Source organism: Piliocolobus tephrosceles, chromosome 6 (assembly GCF_002776525.5).
Source record: "Piliocolobus tephrosceles isolate RC106 chromosome 6, ASM277652v3, whole genome shotgun sequence".
NCBI classification, from domain to species: domain Eukaryota; kingdom Metazoa; phylum Chordata; class Mammalia; order Primates; family Cercopithecidae; genus Piliocolobus; species Piliocolobus tephrosceles.
In genome coordinates this window covers 113,655,583-113,673,250 of record NC_045439.1, presented here as the reverse complement: position 1 = coordinate 113,673,250, position 17,668 = coordinate 113,655,583, and the positions used below count along the sequence as shown (strand labels likewise).

Sequence of the window (17,668 nt, the reverse complement as noted above, 5' to 3'; positions counted from 1 at the left end):
ATGTGATTATAAAAGTGATTATGTGTTTAATCCTTCAAGATTGACTGAAATTTCCTCCCCAAAATATGTTATACAGTTATTATTACTTACACACACAAGATCAGAGGGAAGTATATGATTGAATAATGATCCAGGCATTGAATCTGGGTCACCACATACCAAGCCAAATTTCCATAAAATATTTTAGCAAACTGCATTTTGTGTCCTTATTAAATTATTAATGATTAATTTGTAGTCTGAATTTGAAAAGGAGTACCTCTAATGATTTAGGTGCTAAATGCATACAAAATAAAGGGGAGAAACATGCTATTATTGATAAGTAGCAAAGCAAGTGTATTAAATCTCAGATGAGAAGGCAGCATTTCTAACATGATTAGGCTGCCATAACAAAATACCACAGACTAGGTGGCTAAATAGCAGAAATTATTTCTCATAGTTCTGAAGGCTGGAAGTCCAAGATCAAGGTGTCTGCAGGTTTGATTTCAAGTGAAGCCTCTCTCTTTGGCTCACAAATGGCCGCCTTCTTGCTACGTTCTCGTATGGCTGTTCCTCTTTGCATGCACACTTCTGGTATCTCTTCCTCTCCTTATAAGGACACCATCCTGTTGGATTGGGACCCCATCCTTGTGACCTCATTTAACCTTTATTGCCTTCTTAAAGATTCTATCTCCAAATATAGTCACATTGGGGGTTAGGGCTTCAACATAGGAATTTGGGGGTGAGGGGACATAATTCAGTCCATAATATTAGGTTAAAAGTTTACCAGAGGTACTAGTTACTAGAATCTCTTAGGCATTCCCACTATTTGGTATAGTGGGCATCCAGCCTGATAGGAACTGCTGATTCAAGTTCTCAATGCAACTTTCTCCAAGTACAACAGCCAGTAGGAGCTATACCAGCATATTTGGACTAATCCATTAGGCGACTATCTTGTCATGACAGAAAAAGAGAGATAGAGGAAGATTAAGGCCATCACAGAAATGACAATACCTTCCACTGGCACTTCATTGTGGCCAAGATGGTGTACAAATTTCACCTGACAAGGTCAGACCCATTATATCAGTTTTGGCTCTAGTGCCACTTCTGTCAAGCCTTTGCTCCCTACCCTAAACCCCCACCTTCAAACAATAAATTATTTTTATTTCTCATCCTTCCCTACCATAATTTCACTTGTACACTTGTAGTTATCTGTTGGCATGGCTCTCCCTTCTACCACACTGCAGTGCCTCAGGAGAAGTAACTAAGTTTTGTTCTTCCTTGTTCCCACAGTTCTTAGTACAGTTCTTGAGACATGAGAAGGTCTTAGTAAACATATAAGTAATAAATGGATGAATGCAGCCAGGTGTGGTGGCTTATGCCTGTAATCCTAGCATTTTGGGAGGCCGAAGCAGGTGGATCACCTGAGTCCAGGAATTCAAGACCAGCCTGGCCAACATGGTGAAACCCCATCTCTACTAAAAATATAAAAATTAGCTGGGCGTGGCAGCAGGCACCTGTAATCCCAGCTACTTGGGAGGCTGAGGTAGGAGCTTCGCTTGAACCTGGGAGGTGGAGGTTGCAGTGAGCCAAGATCATGCCACTGCACTCCAACTTGGGCAATAGAGTGAGACTCCGTCTCAAAATAATAATAATAATAATAATAATAATAATAATAATAATAATAATAAATGAATGGATGAATGCAAGAAGGTACAACTCATCCATTGAACAATTATTTACTGAGCCCCTGTCATGTTCCAGATATTGCCAGGGTACTGGGAATGCAAAATGGCAAAGGAGACAGAAACAATCCTTTATGGAGTTTGGAGTCTAGAAAAAGGGACAGAAAAAAATATAAACCAGCAAATGCAAGAATTTTAAATTTTGATATGTGTTATGAAGAAAATTAATCTGTATCTGAAATAGAGGAAAAATACAATGGATCTAGTTTTGATAAGTTAGGCAAGGCCTTTTTGAGAAGTAGCGTGTCAGCTGAGAGCTGAAAAGATGAGAAGACATTAGCAAGATAATGTTCCAGTGAAATGGAACAATATGTGCAAAGGCCCTGAGGCAAGAACAGGCTGTTTAAAGAACTAGAATATTTAAAGTGTTGAAACAAGGCAAGGGTGACAGGGGCATAGTGATCAAGAGAGAGACTGATAGAAAACGTGATCTAAGGTCAGCAGGAACCAAATATCCTAGGCCATGGGGAGAAATTTGTTTTTTGGGTCTGAATGCAGTCTAAAACCAGCTCATGTTTTATAAAGACTACTTTGGCCACTGAAAGAGAAGAGATTAGGGGTCTAGGAATGAGTGCAGGGAGATACATGTTAGAATATATTTGCTGTACTGCAGGTGAAAGATTATGAAAGCGTGGACTAGGCTGGCAGCAGTGCAGATTGGAGAAAGAGACTGGAGAGACATTTTAGAAGAGGACTCAACAACTTAGGGAATAACCTGCTAAAGCAAATGAAGAAGAGGAAGAGTCAACAATGACTCTCAGGTTTCTGACATGAGCAATACACAGTACCACTTATTTAAAAGGAAAGGTTTTATTTTATTTAAAGGCTTAAGTACAGAAAGGTTTGGGGGATGTGGTAAAGATGAGGATGAAGAATTCTGTTTTAAGTAGTAAAGTCTAAAGAAACCTGAGTAGCGTTGTCAGGTGATTGGTTGGGTATATAAGTATGCAGCTTAGAGAAGAGGATGGGAAGGCATTACTATTTAGTTGACATTTGAAGCCATGGAAGAAAGTATATAGATAGAGAAAAGTGGCCCAGAATCAAGCCCACAAACAACACACCAGTGATCTCAACTGTGATTCAAAAAGATCACTGAACAATAAATAAAATGAATTTTGGGAGAGAGAATGACTGAGAATCCATTACATTGGGTAAGCCAATGATAATGAAGGCCTAGACCAGAGTAAGTGAAAACTGATCTTTTTTCTCTTCTCATTGTCTACTCTCTCCCATGGCATTCTCACTTCACCTCCTAATGGCAGCCATTGCCTGTAGGTTTGTATTTCAGTCCTAATATTTCCACCTGCTTGCTGAACATCTCATTCTGAGCATCCCACCAGTACCTTAAACTGACAGACTCAAATCCAGATGATATCTCCCATCCACTTGAATTGCTCTTCCTATACTCCTACTCCTGTTGATGGTATCATGGGTCTTTTAGTGACCTAGAAGGGAAGAGGAGATCCCATCACCGAGTCTTCTTCCCCAACCCCCTATTTAATGAGTAAGTTGCCAAATTATTTTCATTGTGCATCTTAAATATTATTTAATCATGCTAAGTTTCCATTTGTAAAATATAGTCACTTTTTAAAGTATCCGCTGTTATAGATGCTAATAATTTTTTTTTAACCAGAGATTGTGTTACTGTTTTTAAAGGACTAAATTTTCTTCAACTCTTTCTATCTTTGGACTAAGATAGAATATGAGAAAAAGGTTAAGACAGTCTGCAGAGAGATTTAGACTGGCAAAGCCATTCAACCTTAGCAGGAGGAACTACTTTGGTTCTATTTTTATCATCTCATTTAGGAATGAATCACTGAAAACAGAAATAGAAATAGAGATGGATAAGGAAGACCTGTGCCATCTAATTCATCTCCTTGTTAGTGCAGGGAAATTTCCTTTGCCAAATGCTTGTGAGGTATTATGCAATAAAAGTCATAGATTATAACATTTCAATCATTTTGTAAGGTGACTATTTTTGGAGTTACTCTCAGCTTTGTTCTCTGAATTTCTTTTCATATATCCCTGTCATATGTGAAGTGTATCTCTTCTTGTACACAGAAATGGCTGAGGATCACAGAGATGAATGCAGATTATTTTTCTGTACTGGTGTTGAGTCTATATGAAGTTGACTTCTCTTGTTATGATCCTTTTTGTGACCAGTGGCACACATTTGTGAGGTCACTACCCAGAATGAGCCATGGTCCAACTTGTGACTTAGGATGGTTAAAAACTAACAGGAACCTTTAGATATCAAACATGTCCCTTGGCGCCTAATGACACAAATGCATTATTCTAATTGGGTCAGTGGAATACTTAGTGTGGGTATAATACTCGTTAAACTTTGTGGCTTTGCATTGGAAGTAAAGGGGTGGCATTTTGGAGGAGTATTGTTCTTAAATTCTTTGACTATTGCTCAATATCTCTGTAATCTCATTTATCTCATAAAAATTTGTATGTTCTTCTAAAAGATTTATTATGTTGTGTTTCTGATTGTTGACTTTTTACATTTAGTTTTATCCTTTTAAAAATAAAACATTATTTCATCAGTAGTTATCATTCTTTCAGGTTCCATGATGTTTGCAAACCTCTTAGTTGGCAGTCTTCTATATGTGCTGTTAACATTCTGCATACCTCCTTTTCCACATCATCAATAAAGATACTAACATCACTAGATCTAGCATTTTCTTTGTGCCTTCCCACCAGCCATACCCCCTACTCCCAACTGAATGTACTCCATATAACATTATCCTTTGTTTATAGTGTTTGACATAGTTCTTAATCCAATTGAGTGTCTTCTTAGTCAAGTCAATTATTTTGGGCAAGAGCAGTTCACATGAACCAACAAATAGATTACAGTTTTGATCTGATTTCTGAAACTTCAATTATATAACTGTAGTTATTTTAACAGTGTTTCTTTAAATTCTTTCTCAGCAACCCAGAGCATTCAAAATTAAGTACTTATAAAAAGCAACAACATAGGAATTCTAGAATGGTTTGAGACCTCATTTTTCTTTTCTTTTTTTAAATTGAGACAATGTCTCACTTTGTTGCCCAGGCCAAAGTGTAGTCAAGCAATCTTGGCTCACTGCAACCTCTGTCTCCCAGGTACAAGTGATTCTCCTGCCTCAGCCTCCCAAGTAGCTGGGACTACAGACATGCGCCCAGGTAATTTTTGTATTTTCAGTAGAGATGGGGTTTTGCCAGGTTGGTCAGGCTGGTCTCGAACTCCTGACCTCAAGTGATCCACCCACCTCAGCCTCCCAAAGTGCTGAGATTACAGGCATGCATCACTGTGCCCGGCCTGCGAGACCTCATTTTTTCATAGGCTACCCATTTCCTTTATAGAGTACTAATTTGGAATTTAAGCAGCTGCCATTTTATAATAGTCACTTTTTCTCCATAGTCGAGGCTGTAAAACTAGAGATCAGGCAAAAGGCCTTGGTCAGCTGTGGATACTAAGAGTAGAAGGTCTTGTCTGACTGGACTTTTCTTCTTACATGTTACAGAATTCTGGCAGTTACTCAACAGCTGACCCAGAAATGTTTTTCCTAGAATATATAATAAAATTGTAAAGTAGCGATTTTAAGGTTTATGAGAAGTGTTAATGGACATGCTTGGATTTAGTGAAGCACACTAAAAGAAGAGTCCTTTGGTCTACAGTGTACATGAACTCAGCATTGCTCCCTTCCCTTTACCATGGCCAAGCATGCCCCTGAGAAGATATCATTCTCAGTCTCATCTGGTGTTCTAGGGAACCTGAAAGCCACAGGGATCAGAACAGCTGCAATAAATAAAGCATCTATTCAATACAGTTTCATGCCAAATATTATTCAGCATTCTTTTGGCCTTGGTTTGATAGAAAACAGCGTGGTGAACTTACTACCTCTCATTTACTACAGTGAGCCCTAAGTATGAAAGATTTAACAATTCATACCTGCATGTAAGCAAAATCACTATTTGCATTACTTTAAAATTATTAAGACAGTAACACAGACAACTAAAAAATGTAATAAAGTCTATTGTGGTTATTGAAGAGGTACTGGAATTAACAGTAGGCTTTTTTATTCTCCATAGGGAAAATAATAGAGAAGCATTTAGAATATGTGTCCATGCAAATGTGTGAGTTGGAGAGGGATTTTAAAAAAATAAGTGTTACATATGTGACAATATAAGGAAGAATATTATTAAGGAATTTCACAGAATTTTTATGTAAAGTCTTGTCATACAGTATTATGATCTCAGGGATATTTTGTGATATTTACAGAGTCTTCTGAGGGTTCATTTATTCAGGTCATATTTTAAGGAAGAACTTATAAGATTCAGATCTAAAATATAATTCTGTAATACGCCCAACTGATCCCATTAAATCCAACTCGAAAAGGAGCAGTATAATGATGTGAAGAATTCCCATTCTTTGAGCTGTTACACCTCACTTGAAATGCATTCCTTCTGGATTAAAACAGCAATTTCTCTTTGTTTCTCTTTCCAGGCTGAGGTTCAACTATGCTACCTGGAAGCACAAAGAGATGCTGTTGAGCAGATGTCCCTCAAGCTGTACAGCGAGCAGTATACCAGCAGCAGCAAGCGAAAAGAAGAGTTTGCTGATATGTCAAAAGTTCATTCAGTGGGAAGCAATGGGTAGGGAACTATTCTTTTTGTTGTTTTATTCTCACTAATCTACTTTTTCAATGATTTTCCACTGGTAGGTGTTAGGAAGGTATTTCCTCTCTAGCTAACAGACAAGGAGAAGCTCAGTAGACTAGGCATTTATGTTCTTTTTCATTTGCGCCAGAATTGAAGACTGGATTTCATCAGCCTCTGCCATCTAACCCAGAACTTTCTGACTCATTATTAATTTTTAAAATACAGTGTTGTGATTTTATAAGTGTTTTTGTGACTACAATGTGCTTTTAGTATTGATCTGTCTTCTTTATAAATTATTTTTTCCTTGTGTTTGCTATTTTTCAGATTTCACAATTTGTTTTAAAGCCTATTTGAGGACTTTTAAACACCAGAACCACACTGGAAACTTGGTAGAACATAATTTTCCTGAATAATGTAGAAATGTAATAATTGTTTAGAGACCATGGGTTAGCCACTTAGCTTCACATGAAGTCAGTTGGAATAGGCTAGCTCTTGAATTATCTATGGTATGTGAGAGGACCCAACACCTTCACTGACCCATCAACAATTTCATTCAGCCTGGGACATATGGCTGTATTTATATTATACTAACTATTCATACTATTGAACAGTTAAGTCACATATTTAGATAATTCCAAATGACTTTTAAAATGATGTGAACATTGTCTAAATATATATGTGTATATATATATACACATATATTTTTTCTTTTTTTCCAGCCCAATTGTAATATTTAATAGGTGATTTTAGAGAGTAAAAGAGTAGTGATGAAATTGGATTATTTCATAGTATTAATAATTTGATAATAGTTATGCTCATAAAAATGGAAACAGTAACCTATTTTACTTTTAGACTTGTACCAGACAACACAAAGGAGAAACTATTCCCCAAAGTTACATTACATGTTAATAGCATTATATAAACCTATGGGATGTAACTCTAGCCAAAATATTTCTTAAAGTGACAAGAGGAAAGAAGCCTTTTCAAGCACTTGTTTGGATTTATTTTTTTTAAGTGCGTATAGTTCTGACTGGAACTACAATCCTCATATAAAGTTTTGGGATAAATTAAGTACACTGATGAAAAATTCTTTCTTATTATAAAAACCCAGTGTCTAAGAATACAGGAAGTAACTCCTGTATTCTTAGTCATTCAGAGTCATAATTCTGTTTAGGAAATGAAAAGGGAATTTTCAAGTTTTCACATTTACCTATTTCTATAACTTGTTGCTCTATCAGTATATTTTAATACGTGAGACGTGTTATATATGTAGTCAATTCATCTTACTTGATTCAGTAGTCATTTATTCACCAGAGGAAAAACATAGCAGCAAATAAGAAAGAAAATGTTAAATCTCGAAGCATGAACAATAAACTGCTTTGAGGCCTTAATGTGCTTTAATTTCTCTAAATGCCTAAATAGCCTCTGGTGTACATGCAAGCACAAACTTTAGGTCACATTTTCATGTTTTGTAAAAGCCCTGGGGATTGAACAGCACCACGTGCTTCTGACCCCGGATTCCAGGGACCCAACCTGAGCACTCACTCTGGGCGCCACAAATCATAAATCTGCCCTGGGAATTGCTTAGTTAACAACAAGCATTGTTCTGTGAAGTGGGAGTAGGTGAACTTGCCTGATATCCTTTGTTTATGCTCCTTGGGGTGCTGAAGGCTGTGCATTGTGCAGAAATTTAAGAGTGTCCTGAAAGAAAGCCAGCTATTTAATACTAAGGACAAAAACCATATACTCCTTTCTATTTTCTGTTTACATACAGAAAAGCATTGTTTGAGAAATGTATGTGGGTGAGGTTATCTGGGGTGTCCTGCCCTTAAAACTCTCTGTTCCCACAGTCAAATCCTTAATTCTAAAGCCTTAAGAAAGTAGCTTTGTAAAATTATCTGCTCCAATGATACATAAACTTCATTAATCATTCTTTTTGTTACATAGAATGAACATTGTTTCCAATAAGTAATTGTGGGAATGGTGTGGGCTTTCAAGGATCTTCATTCCACATGCAGATATCCAATACACTAAAGAGAAAATTAAATTGGTGATACAATTCATGTCATTTTATTTCCTTCTCATGCCTACAAGCATGCTAAAAAGATTATATGTACTAATGTAGTTGAAAAATGAATAAGACTACTCCAGGGAAGACTGAGCTGCTACACTGAGTGGTGATCTTAAGTTTCTGAGAATTTTATGTAGCCAAAATAACTTTTAGAAATGAATTTATAACCTCTTTAGCCTGACAAAAAGTTATATATCAAGGTGATATATCACAGCTTATATATTATACAACTCTGAATTGTGTGGTTAGCAGTTATGAATATATGTGGTAGGAGGATTTCCCTGAACATATGTGAGGCTTTATGAGTTCTAGTAACAGAGTTTGTTCACCTGTGGGAAACACTTGGCACTGGCTCCAGCATCCCAAAGTGGAACCATAGCTCCTGGAGGGAGCTGTGTGAGTCTCTGGTGATAAACAACAGTAGCAAAAGTCAGTGCTTTTCAATGTAGTTGAAAGCACTTACCAGTTGCCTTTGTTCACCCAATAAATATTCATTGAGGGCCTACTATGTGCATGGCATGACGCTCTGAGCATAGTTTATCAAGAACACTTACTTTCTGTGTATTTTGTAAAGTGTAACCGTCTCTTTTTCAGATACCTTTTCCTATTGAGAGGTTATCTGATTTTATTTTTCTAATGAATTTCAAAGAGTCAGTTTAATTTGCTAAGTAGTATCATTCTTGATGTCAAAACTGAGTGTAGATTAAAAACCATGTCTTTTGTTCAGTCTATATAAAGGAGAGAACTGAGAGGCATGGGTAGAAGGTTTAAAGTGGAGCTAAGACCTCGAGTCAGCACTCTGAGTCAAGAATACAGGAGATAATCTATAAAGTCACTCTTTGCCCTCTCTGTAAGGATTTATCTGGATTCTTAATAAGCTTTTCCCCCAAATCTGGTGTTGTGCATATTCCATACTGTCTGAAATTTGAATTAAGGTATCTTCCTACTATGGAGAAATGGAAGTCTTAAGTAGAGTTCATTAAACCTGCAAGGAAGTTTGGGCAAAACTTTGCAGAGCAGTTTTAAATCAAAACAAAATTAACTCATTCATTAATTTGACAAACTATTTTTTTTTTTTTTTTTTTTTTTTTATAGGGTCTCATTCCCATTGTCCAGGCTGGATTGCAGTGGTGTGATCTTGGCTCACTGCAGCCACAACTTCCTTGGCTCAGGTGATTCTCCCACCTCAGCTTCCTGAGTCGATGGGACTGTGGGGTGGGGCACCATGCCCAGCTAATTTTTGTATTTTTAGTGGAGACAATGTTTCACCATGTTGCCCAGGCTGAATTTGACAAACGTTTTAAAGTACTTTCTATATGTCAGGCTCTATGAAGTACAGATATTAAAATGGTGGAAATGAAATGGTTCCTTTTTCAGAAGCTCACAGTTTGGTGGAAGGAACCAGATCTCTGTAAACAGCGTGGAATAAAGCATTTTAAGTGTCAAGTTAGAAACCTGTGTAGGGAAGAGGGGAGGGCTCATTGAAGGCAGAGCTCAATTCTGACTGTGTCAAGTAGAATTAGAGCAGGTCAGGAAAGAGCAGAGAGAGAAGGCTCTGGAGATGGTTTTTGAAAGAGGGCTAGGTCAGCAGAAGTGCTTTTCAATTTAACCAGAAAAACACATATTGAGCACCTACAAAGACATACCACAGTCCTTGCCTTCATTGAATTTGCAGTCTAGCAAGAGACTGTGGCATGAAGCCGATACTGATCTGTGCAGTGAGAGAGAAGGGGAAACAGAGAATGCTAGGGAGCTTAGAGCAAACAGGATGAGCTCTACAAAGCAGGGCTGCATCTCTCATATTCATTGCACTCTCTCCTGCATCTGGTGCAGTGCCTGGCAAGTGCTAGGTACGCAATGAATGAATGGATGCATGAATGAATAAGTAAAACTGATCCAGAGCTAAAAGGGAGGAAAGGTCTGGAATCATCAGACTGCTTACTGTTTCATAGGACTGAAGAGGAGGATTGAAGTTAAAGGAGGTGTGAAAAATAAGGCTTTGGAAGAAGGTGAAGTCCAGATCCAGAACGGTTCTTAACCAAGATAGTGCATCAGGATGACCTGTGGAGCTTTGAAGCAGAAAAAAAGCCAGTCTGCCCCACCCTACTGAAAATTTTGATTCAGTAGGCAGAAGTAGATGATAGTGATTAGGTTCTAATGCTCACCAGCAGTTGAGAACCATTGCCTCAGGTTTTCAAAGTATGGTCTCTGGACCACCAGCAGCAGTGTCTCCTAGGAATGTGTTAGAAATGTCATTCCTAGGTCCCACTTCAGCCCTATTATACTAGAAAGTCTAGGGGTGGATACCAGCAATCTTTGTTTAACAAGCATCCCAGGTGATTCTGGTTTTTTTCTTTTGATTTTTGTTTTTATTTTTGAGACAAAGTCTTGCTCCGTTGCCTAGGCTGGAGTGTAGTTGCATGATCTTGGCTCACTGCAGCCTCCGCCTCCTGGGTTCAAGCGATTCTTGTCCCTCAGTCTCTCAAGTGTCTGGGATTACAGGTGCACGCCACAATGTCCGGTGAATTTTTATATTTTTAGTAGAGACGGAGTTTCATCATGTTGCCCAAGCTAGTCTCGAACTCCTAACCTCAAGTGATTCACCCACCTCAGCTTTCTAAAGTGCTGAGGTTACAGGAGTGAGCCACCACACTCAGACCCTCCCAGGTGAATCTAGTGCTGAAGTGTGAGAAGCACCACTTTAGACATTAAAGACTTTTAGGTTGACAACGGAGCACGTGGATACGAGATGGCAACTGAAGCCAGAAAGTATCAGTAAACCTCAATGGCCCACGGGATGAAGAGAGTGAGGGAGAAGAAACCATTCTGATGCCCCAGTTGTTGGCTCAAAGAGAAAGAAAACAAGAATACTTGGATTCAAGTGATTTTGGTGTCATTCAACATGTAATATTTATTTAGCCCCTATTAAGTGCAGGCTGTGTTAGGCACTGGGGACATAGAGGCAGTGGGACACAAAAGGTGATAGGTATATGGAAATCAGGAAAACCTTCCAGAAGAAGTGTCATGGAGGATGGCCCAGGATCAGAAATGACAAGGATGTTTCTCACAGAGAAGGCAGTGTGTGCAAACAGCCGGAATGACTAAAGGATGCCCAGTATGACTAGATTAGTAGTTTGCAACAATTATCTACTAACTGTGTGGAGAATAGATTGGTTAGGCCTAGGCTAGACAATGCTCAGTTAAGAGGCTATTCCAGTCATTCAAATAAGAAATAGGCCCTGAGCTAAGACAACAACAATAGAAACTGAAAGAAGCTGCATTGACAAGCCTTGGTCACCTGGCAGATGGGGTTGTTGAGGGAGGGGTTATTTGGGAATGGACCTCCATATTTCAGACTCGTGCACTCTAGGAGACAGATGTGGCATTCACTGAGGAGGGGAATGCAGAGGAAGAGGAAGAGAGAGGAAGAGCAGAGTATTTGAGACATAGTTTTTCCTATGGTCTCTGAAACATCTAAGTAGAAAAGCCCAGGAAGCAGATCTGGAGGTCAGAAATGTTTTGGGCTCCTCAGCCAACATGAAGGACAGTGTGGTAACTATGGGGTAGCAGAGGCTGAGAGAGCCAAGAATTTACCTTGTGGTAAACTATGTCCTCCCTGCCAGGTGAACATAAGATTGTCTTTAAGGAATGCTTATTTTTAAAACTAGGTAAGCAGAACATTTTTATTTCAGTCAGAGTATTTCCTGCTGTAATATGCAAGAATTACAAAATAAAGACTACGCCATTGAGAATTCCAGGTGATATCTTGATTGACAGGAATTGAGGACTACAGTTGACTATTATTTTCTCTCTTGAAGCTATAGGTAAAAGCTCCTGATCCTAGATATTGGATTGCATTGAGTCTGCTCAGATTGCTTTCAACTACACAAATAATGTTTATTTTTAGGGATAAGTCATGCATTCACTATAGTCTAATTTCCTAGGAGGAGAGAGAGCAACTAGATTAAAAATGAAGAATAGAATTCAAGTTAGCTCTCTGCTACTTTTTAGCTATGGAACCTTGATTGGTACATTTAATCTCACCAAGATATCTCAGTCTACAAAATGGGAATCATTATCCTAGTGTACTTCATGTTTTTTTTTTTTTTTTTTTTTTGAGAAAGTAAATGCAATAATTGATAGGAAAATATCTAAAATACCTAGAATGCAATAGATAATATGAAAAATCAGTTAACGAAATATTTATTTTCCAACTACTGTGTTGCAGGCAGTAGTATGAGATGCTAGCAATGAAAAAGATACATAAGACTTAATCTCCATGGTCTTCAGTGCAGTGAGAGAGAGAGACGTTTAGATAATCCTTATAAAACAATGGGCAGGGCTGGGCACAGTGGCTCACGCCTATCATCCCAGCACTTTGGGAGGCCAAGGCAAGAGGATCATTTGAGCCTGGGAGTTCAAGACCAGCCTGGGCAACATAGTAAGACCCCTGGGACCCTGCAACCTACCAAAAACTTTTTAAAGTAGCTGGGCATGGTGGTTTGCACCTATGGTCCCAGTTACCTAGGAGGTTGAGGCAGGAGGATTGCTTGAGCCCAAGAGGTTGAGGCTGCAGTGAGCTATGATCACGCCACTGCACTCCAACCTGGGAGACAGAGTGAAACCATGTCTCAAAAAATAAATTACCTAATTAAGAAGGGGGAAATTTTAAGATATAGAGTGTTATGGGAGTACTTAGAAGGGCTACCTAATCCAGCCTAGCTGAAAGGGGTCAAGAAGGCTCGGGGGGAGGAGGGAACATCTGAGCTATCTTAAAAGATGCATAGATTTTAGCCATTAGAAGAGGTCTGTGCTGTTCAAATGGCATTTATTCAAGTCAGGCAATAACAAATGCTGACGAGGATGTGAAGAAAAGGGAACCCTCATACACTGTTGGTGGGAATCTAAATTCGTACAACCACTATGGAGAACAGTTTGGAGGTTCCTCAAAAAGCTGAAAACAGGGCTACTATACAATGTAGTAATCCCACTGCTGGGCATATACTCCAAAGAGAGGAAATCAGTATATTGAAGAAATATCTTTACTCTCATATTTATTGCAGCGTTGTTCATAATAGCCAAGCTTTGGAAGCAACTTAAGTGTCCCATCAACAGATGAATATATAAAGAAAATGTAGCACTTATACACAATGGAGTACTATTCAGCCATAAAAAAGAATGAGCTTCTGTCATTTGCAACAACATGATGGAACGGGAGGTCATTATGTTAAGTGAAATTAGCCAGGAACAAAAAGTGAAAGATTGCATGGTCTCACTTTATTTTTGGAATCTAAAAATCAGAACGGTTGAAATCATGGAGACAGAGATGGATGGTTACTAGAGACTAGGAAGGGTACTAGGGCATCAGAGTGGGGGAGGTGTAGATTGTTAATGGGTTAAAATAAAATACAAAGAATGAATAAGACATAGTACTTGATAGCACAACAGGGGCACTATAGTCAATAATAACTTTATTGTACATTTTAAAATAAAGAAAAGAGTATAATTGGATTGTTTGTAACACAAAGACTAAATATTGAGAGGATGGATGCCCAATTTTCCATGATGTGATTATTACTCATTGCACTCCTGTACCAAAATAGCTCATGTACTCCATAAATATATATACTTACTACGTACCCACAAAAATTAAAAATAAAAAATTTGAAATAAATAAAACAAAAAGTAGAAGAGGGATATGTAGAGGGAGGGTGAGGATTTCAGCCATAAGACAGAAACTAGGTAGGGGCAGTATCTGAATGTGTTGAGGTTTACTACAAATAGTTTGATGCTGTTGAAGCAGAAGATCATGGAGGTGATTTCTGACTCTGCTTCCTGGAATTAGAAGGATTCCAAGAGAGTTTTTAGGGACTTCCACTCCTGTGGGAGAAGTTCAGTCTCATCAGTTGTATGCCTGACTTCCTCTGGCTGTGGATGAAATTGGGCAATGTCTACAGCTAGAGATACAGTTGAGGTTTGTGCCTTGTATCTGAGAATTCAGGAATAGTTCAGCCCTCATCACACAAGGGTTTAGTATAAATTTTCTTCCCAAATGGAAACAGTATATATAGGTTAATCCCAAGCACAACAGGCTGAATAAAATGAACTTTAAATTAAAATAGGATTATAGGCTAAAAGTTCGGCAGGAAAGATGAGTTCATTTTCTTTTAGGAAAAGAAGTGCCTCTGGATGAGTGTGAAAGTATATATAAATATAACATCCCCAAAGAGAAGTGATATTGACAAGTGAAAACAAATGAATCACGATTTAAAATATCACTTGATTAAAGACCAAATTTGTTTATCTAAATTAATTAAACAATAAGATATGCCAAATGACTTTAACCAAATGAGAAGGGATATAATCACCCTGGATTTCCTGCCATGGGTTAATCTTTCTGGTTTTCTGTTGAGCAGCATGCAAAATATTCATGCTCTCTCATACTATCTCTCTCTCTCTCTGTCTTTCTCTCTCTGTCTTTCTCTTGTTTTTTTTTCTCTCTCTCTTACAAACACACATACTCTGGCCATTTTGAATTTCTGCCCAGTGGGTATTTTTAGAACACTGCTACATAAAGTGTTTTCTTTTTGGTGCACACCAGCCATAAAATGATGTGCTATTCTTATGTGTGCCAATGTTGATAACAGTCTCACATATAGATTAAATCACTAGACAACCCAAAGAAATCTTATTTCCATCCTGCATTTCTACTTCCTTCCCTTGACTCTTGCCTTACCTCAGTCTAATAGAAAATCAGTGTTCAATTCAGGCCCTTTTTGTGCTCTGGAACTGTTAAATAGTAAGGTAACAATGTAGGCTACAGTCGAAAGGAGCAAAATGTGCCTGTCTACTTCCTGGATAAATGATATTCTGACCATTATGTAATTATTGAATTAGGTCTTTCTGAACTAAAACAAACAAAAAAATCCTACCAGTAGAAATGTGTTCACTTGGGTCATGATATTATACCCCTTTAATGTGAAATATATTAAATCGATTGTAGACCTAGATAGTCTTCCACTTCACTGATCTCATGCCATCCATGCCAAGAGCCAACAAAAGGCAAACCAGAGAGGTAGAAGCATGCTTTTGGGAGAAGTATGACTTCAAAGTTAACAGTGTACTCAACTAATGAAGATATACACACACACACACACACACACTATATTATATATATAAATATATATATACTATATTGTATACACACACACACACCACATCTTTCATGATAACAATGATCAATTTTGTACTGTTTTGGGGAGTTGATGGGGCCCATTGGAAAAGGGGAAAATTGCCAACAGGGACAATGAGAAGGCGCCTAAAACAAATCTCACTTACTTCATTTTAGTATACTGAGGTTAGCTCTTTTCTTTCAAATGTATTCCTTTATTCATTTTCCTGTCCCCTTCAACAAAGGATCTGAGTCAACTTTCAAAAATATTGACAGTAAAATAGAATAAATGTTTGACTGAAATAATTTAGGCAAAAGTAAAGTAAGAAAATAAACAAATGTATATCCTATGTGTGTCCTCAAGAAGGGCTATGATTTGGCTCTGGGCTATCCACACCCAAAGAATAAAATGAAATTTTATCTCTCAGAGAATTCATAGTGTCCTATGATTAAAAATAATCTGTATCAGGTGATGCACAACTTCTTATGCTGTTGAGACCTGAGAGGAATTTCTCCTGCAGCGCTTTAAGGCAGAGACAGGTGTCTGTGATACTACATCTAGGCAAGAGAAGTCAAATCCCCAAAGCAGTTTTTTGATGTAGGCTGCAGAAGTGATGTCAAAGCACAATTCAGTAAGAACAGTTCTATAAGTAACTAAAATCTTGTAGTCCAAGCATAGCACTCTCTGGGTAGGGTCAGCCTAATAAAGGATAGCTTTTCATATTAATTGTGCTACCAGACTTTTGTTAGGATTTGGTAACAAATAATTATTTCCAGGTTGTTGATATATTGCCTGTTATATCTTGGAAAACTAGTGAGGCCTAGAGTAGGGTAATCCTTTAATGAAAGGGTGAACTGCCCAACCCACACCAGTGTGCCATTAGGTTTGGATCCATTCCCCTGTTAGCACACAAATGATAACACAGGACAGTTTATCTTTTAAAAAAATAATCTCTTTGTCTTTTGAAGTACTTTTATCCATTTGTTATTCCAAGTACTGATTTTAAAATTCTTCAGAATGTTTTCTGTTTCCCTGGGTAGAACTTAGTCCAGCGTATTATCTAAAAACTTGGACAAGCCTTTGACTTCCTGATAGTGTAACAGAATCCTCTAAATACACCCAGAAATCTACACTGATGTTTCTAATGTTATAGATTATCTCATCGGTTAGAATTTTTAATGGATTATCATGGTGCTTTTTGCTTTTTATTTCAATAATAGGTGTTGGTGGACAGATGGTCCACGAGAAAGCAGGGCCAGTTATTAATAAGTTTGTAGGCTTGATTTTATTTTTCTTAGACATGTTCACATGTATGTGGGTATATATAAAAATTGAGGAAATTACTGCTAGAAAGAACTCCATATTCCTTTTTATTTATTAATGGCAAAGGCAGGCTGCTTTTCTCATGAGGAAGTCGCTCATGAATTTTCATTCAAAATAGTAAATTAGTGTCCACACTTTAATATGTTTAGAGTGGAAAGGGATTCTACATGCAACTGTGCATATCAGATTCCATGTCTGGGAAGCTACATTTTATTCTTTAATGATACTATGATTGGAGACATAACAGGCACCACTGTTATATCTCCCTTCTGTGCTTAGATGACACATGGAGTAGAGGATGATGGGAAATTCTGATCTATTATTAGTATTTTACTTCAGTAAAATACTTAAACTATATTTTTGCAAGATTTTGTTACACTCTTCTACATGTCTTTTTTGAAAGCCAGAGGCAAACTTTCCTAGGCAAATAATGTGAACAGCGAACACTTAGTGAATATTTGGGGAAGGAATCAATATGCTAAAGAAGCTAGGAAAATTGGATCATTTAATAGAACTCCCAATATAGACAGGTGGTATTTCAGGAACCAGTCTGGTGTTTTTAGATGTCTTAGTGTGAATTAACATTAAGCATACAAAAGATGTATTCTTAAGTGCCCCAAAACACACACGCGCGCGCGCGCACACACACACACACACACACACGATTACTCAGCCTTAGGTAGAAAACCTGTGAGGATTTTTAGTGTTACATATTTTTTTCAACCAATAATTGC

At 37.8% G+C, this 17,668-nt stretch overlaps 1 protein-coding gene across 1 annotated transcript in view; it reads left to right on the top strand.

Annotated features, from left to right (window-relative positions):
- AKAP6 (A-kinase anchoring protein 6) overlaps positions 1-17,668 on the top strand; it is a 419,768-nt gene that overhangs the window by 241,086 nt on the left and 161,014 nt on the right. The window contains exon 7 of the mRNA XM_023227448.2: positions 6,214-6,362. Within this exon, the coding sequence (XP_023083216.2) occupies positions 6,214-6,362 (149 nt within the window). The remainder of the gene's footprint in view (positions 1-6,213; positions 6,363-17,668) is intronic.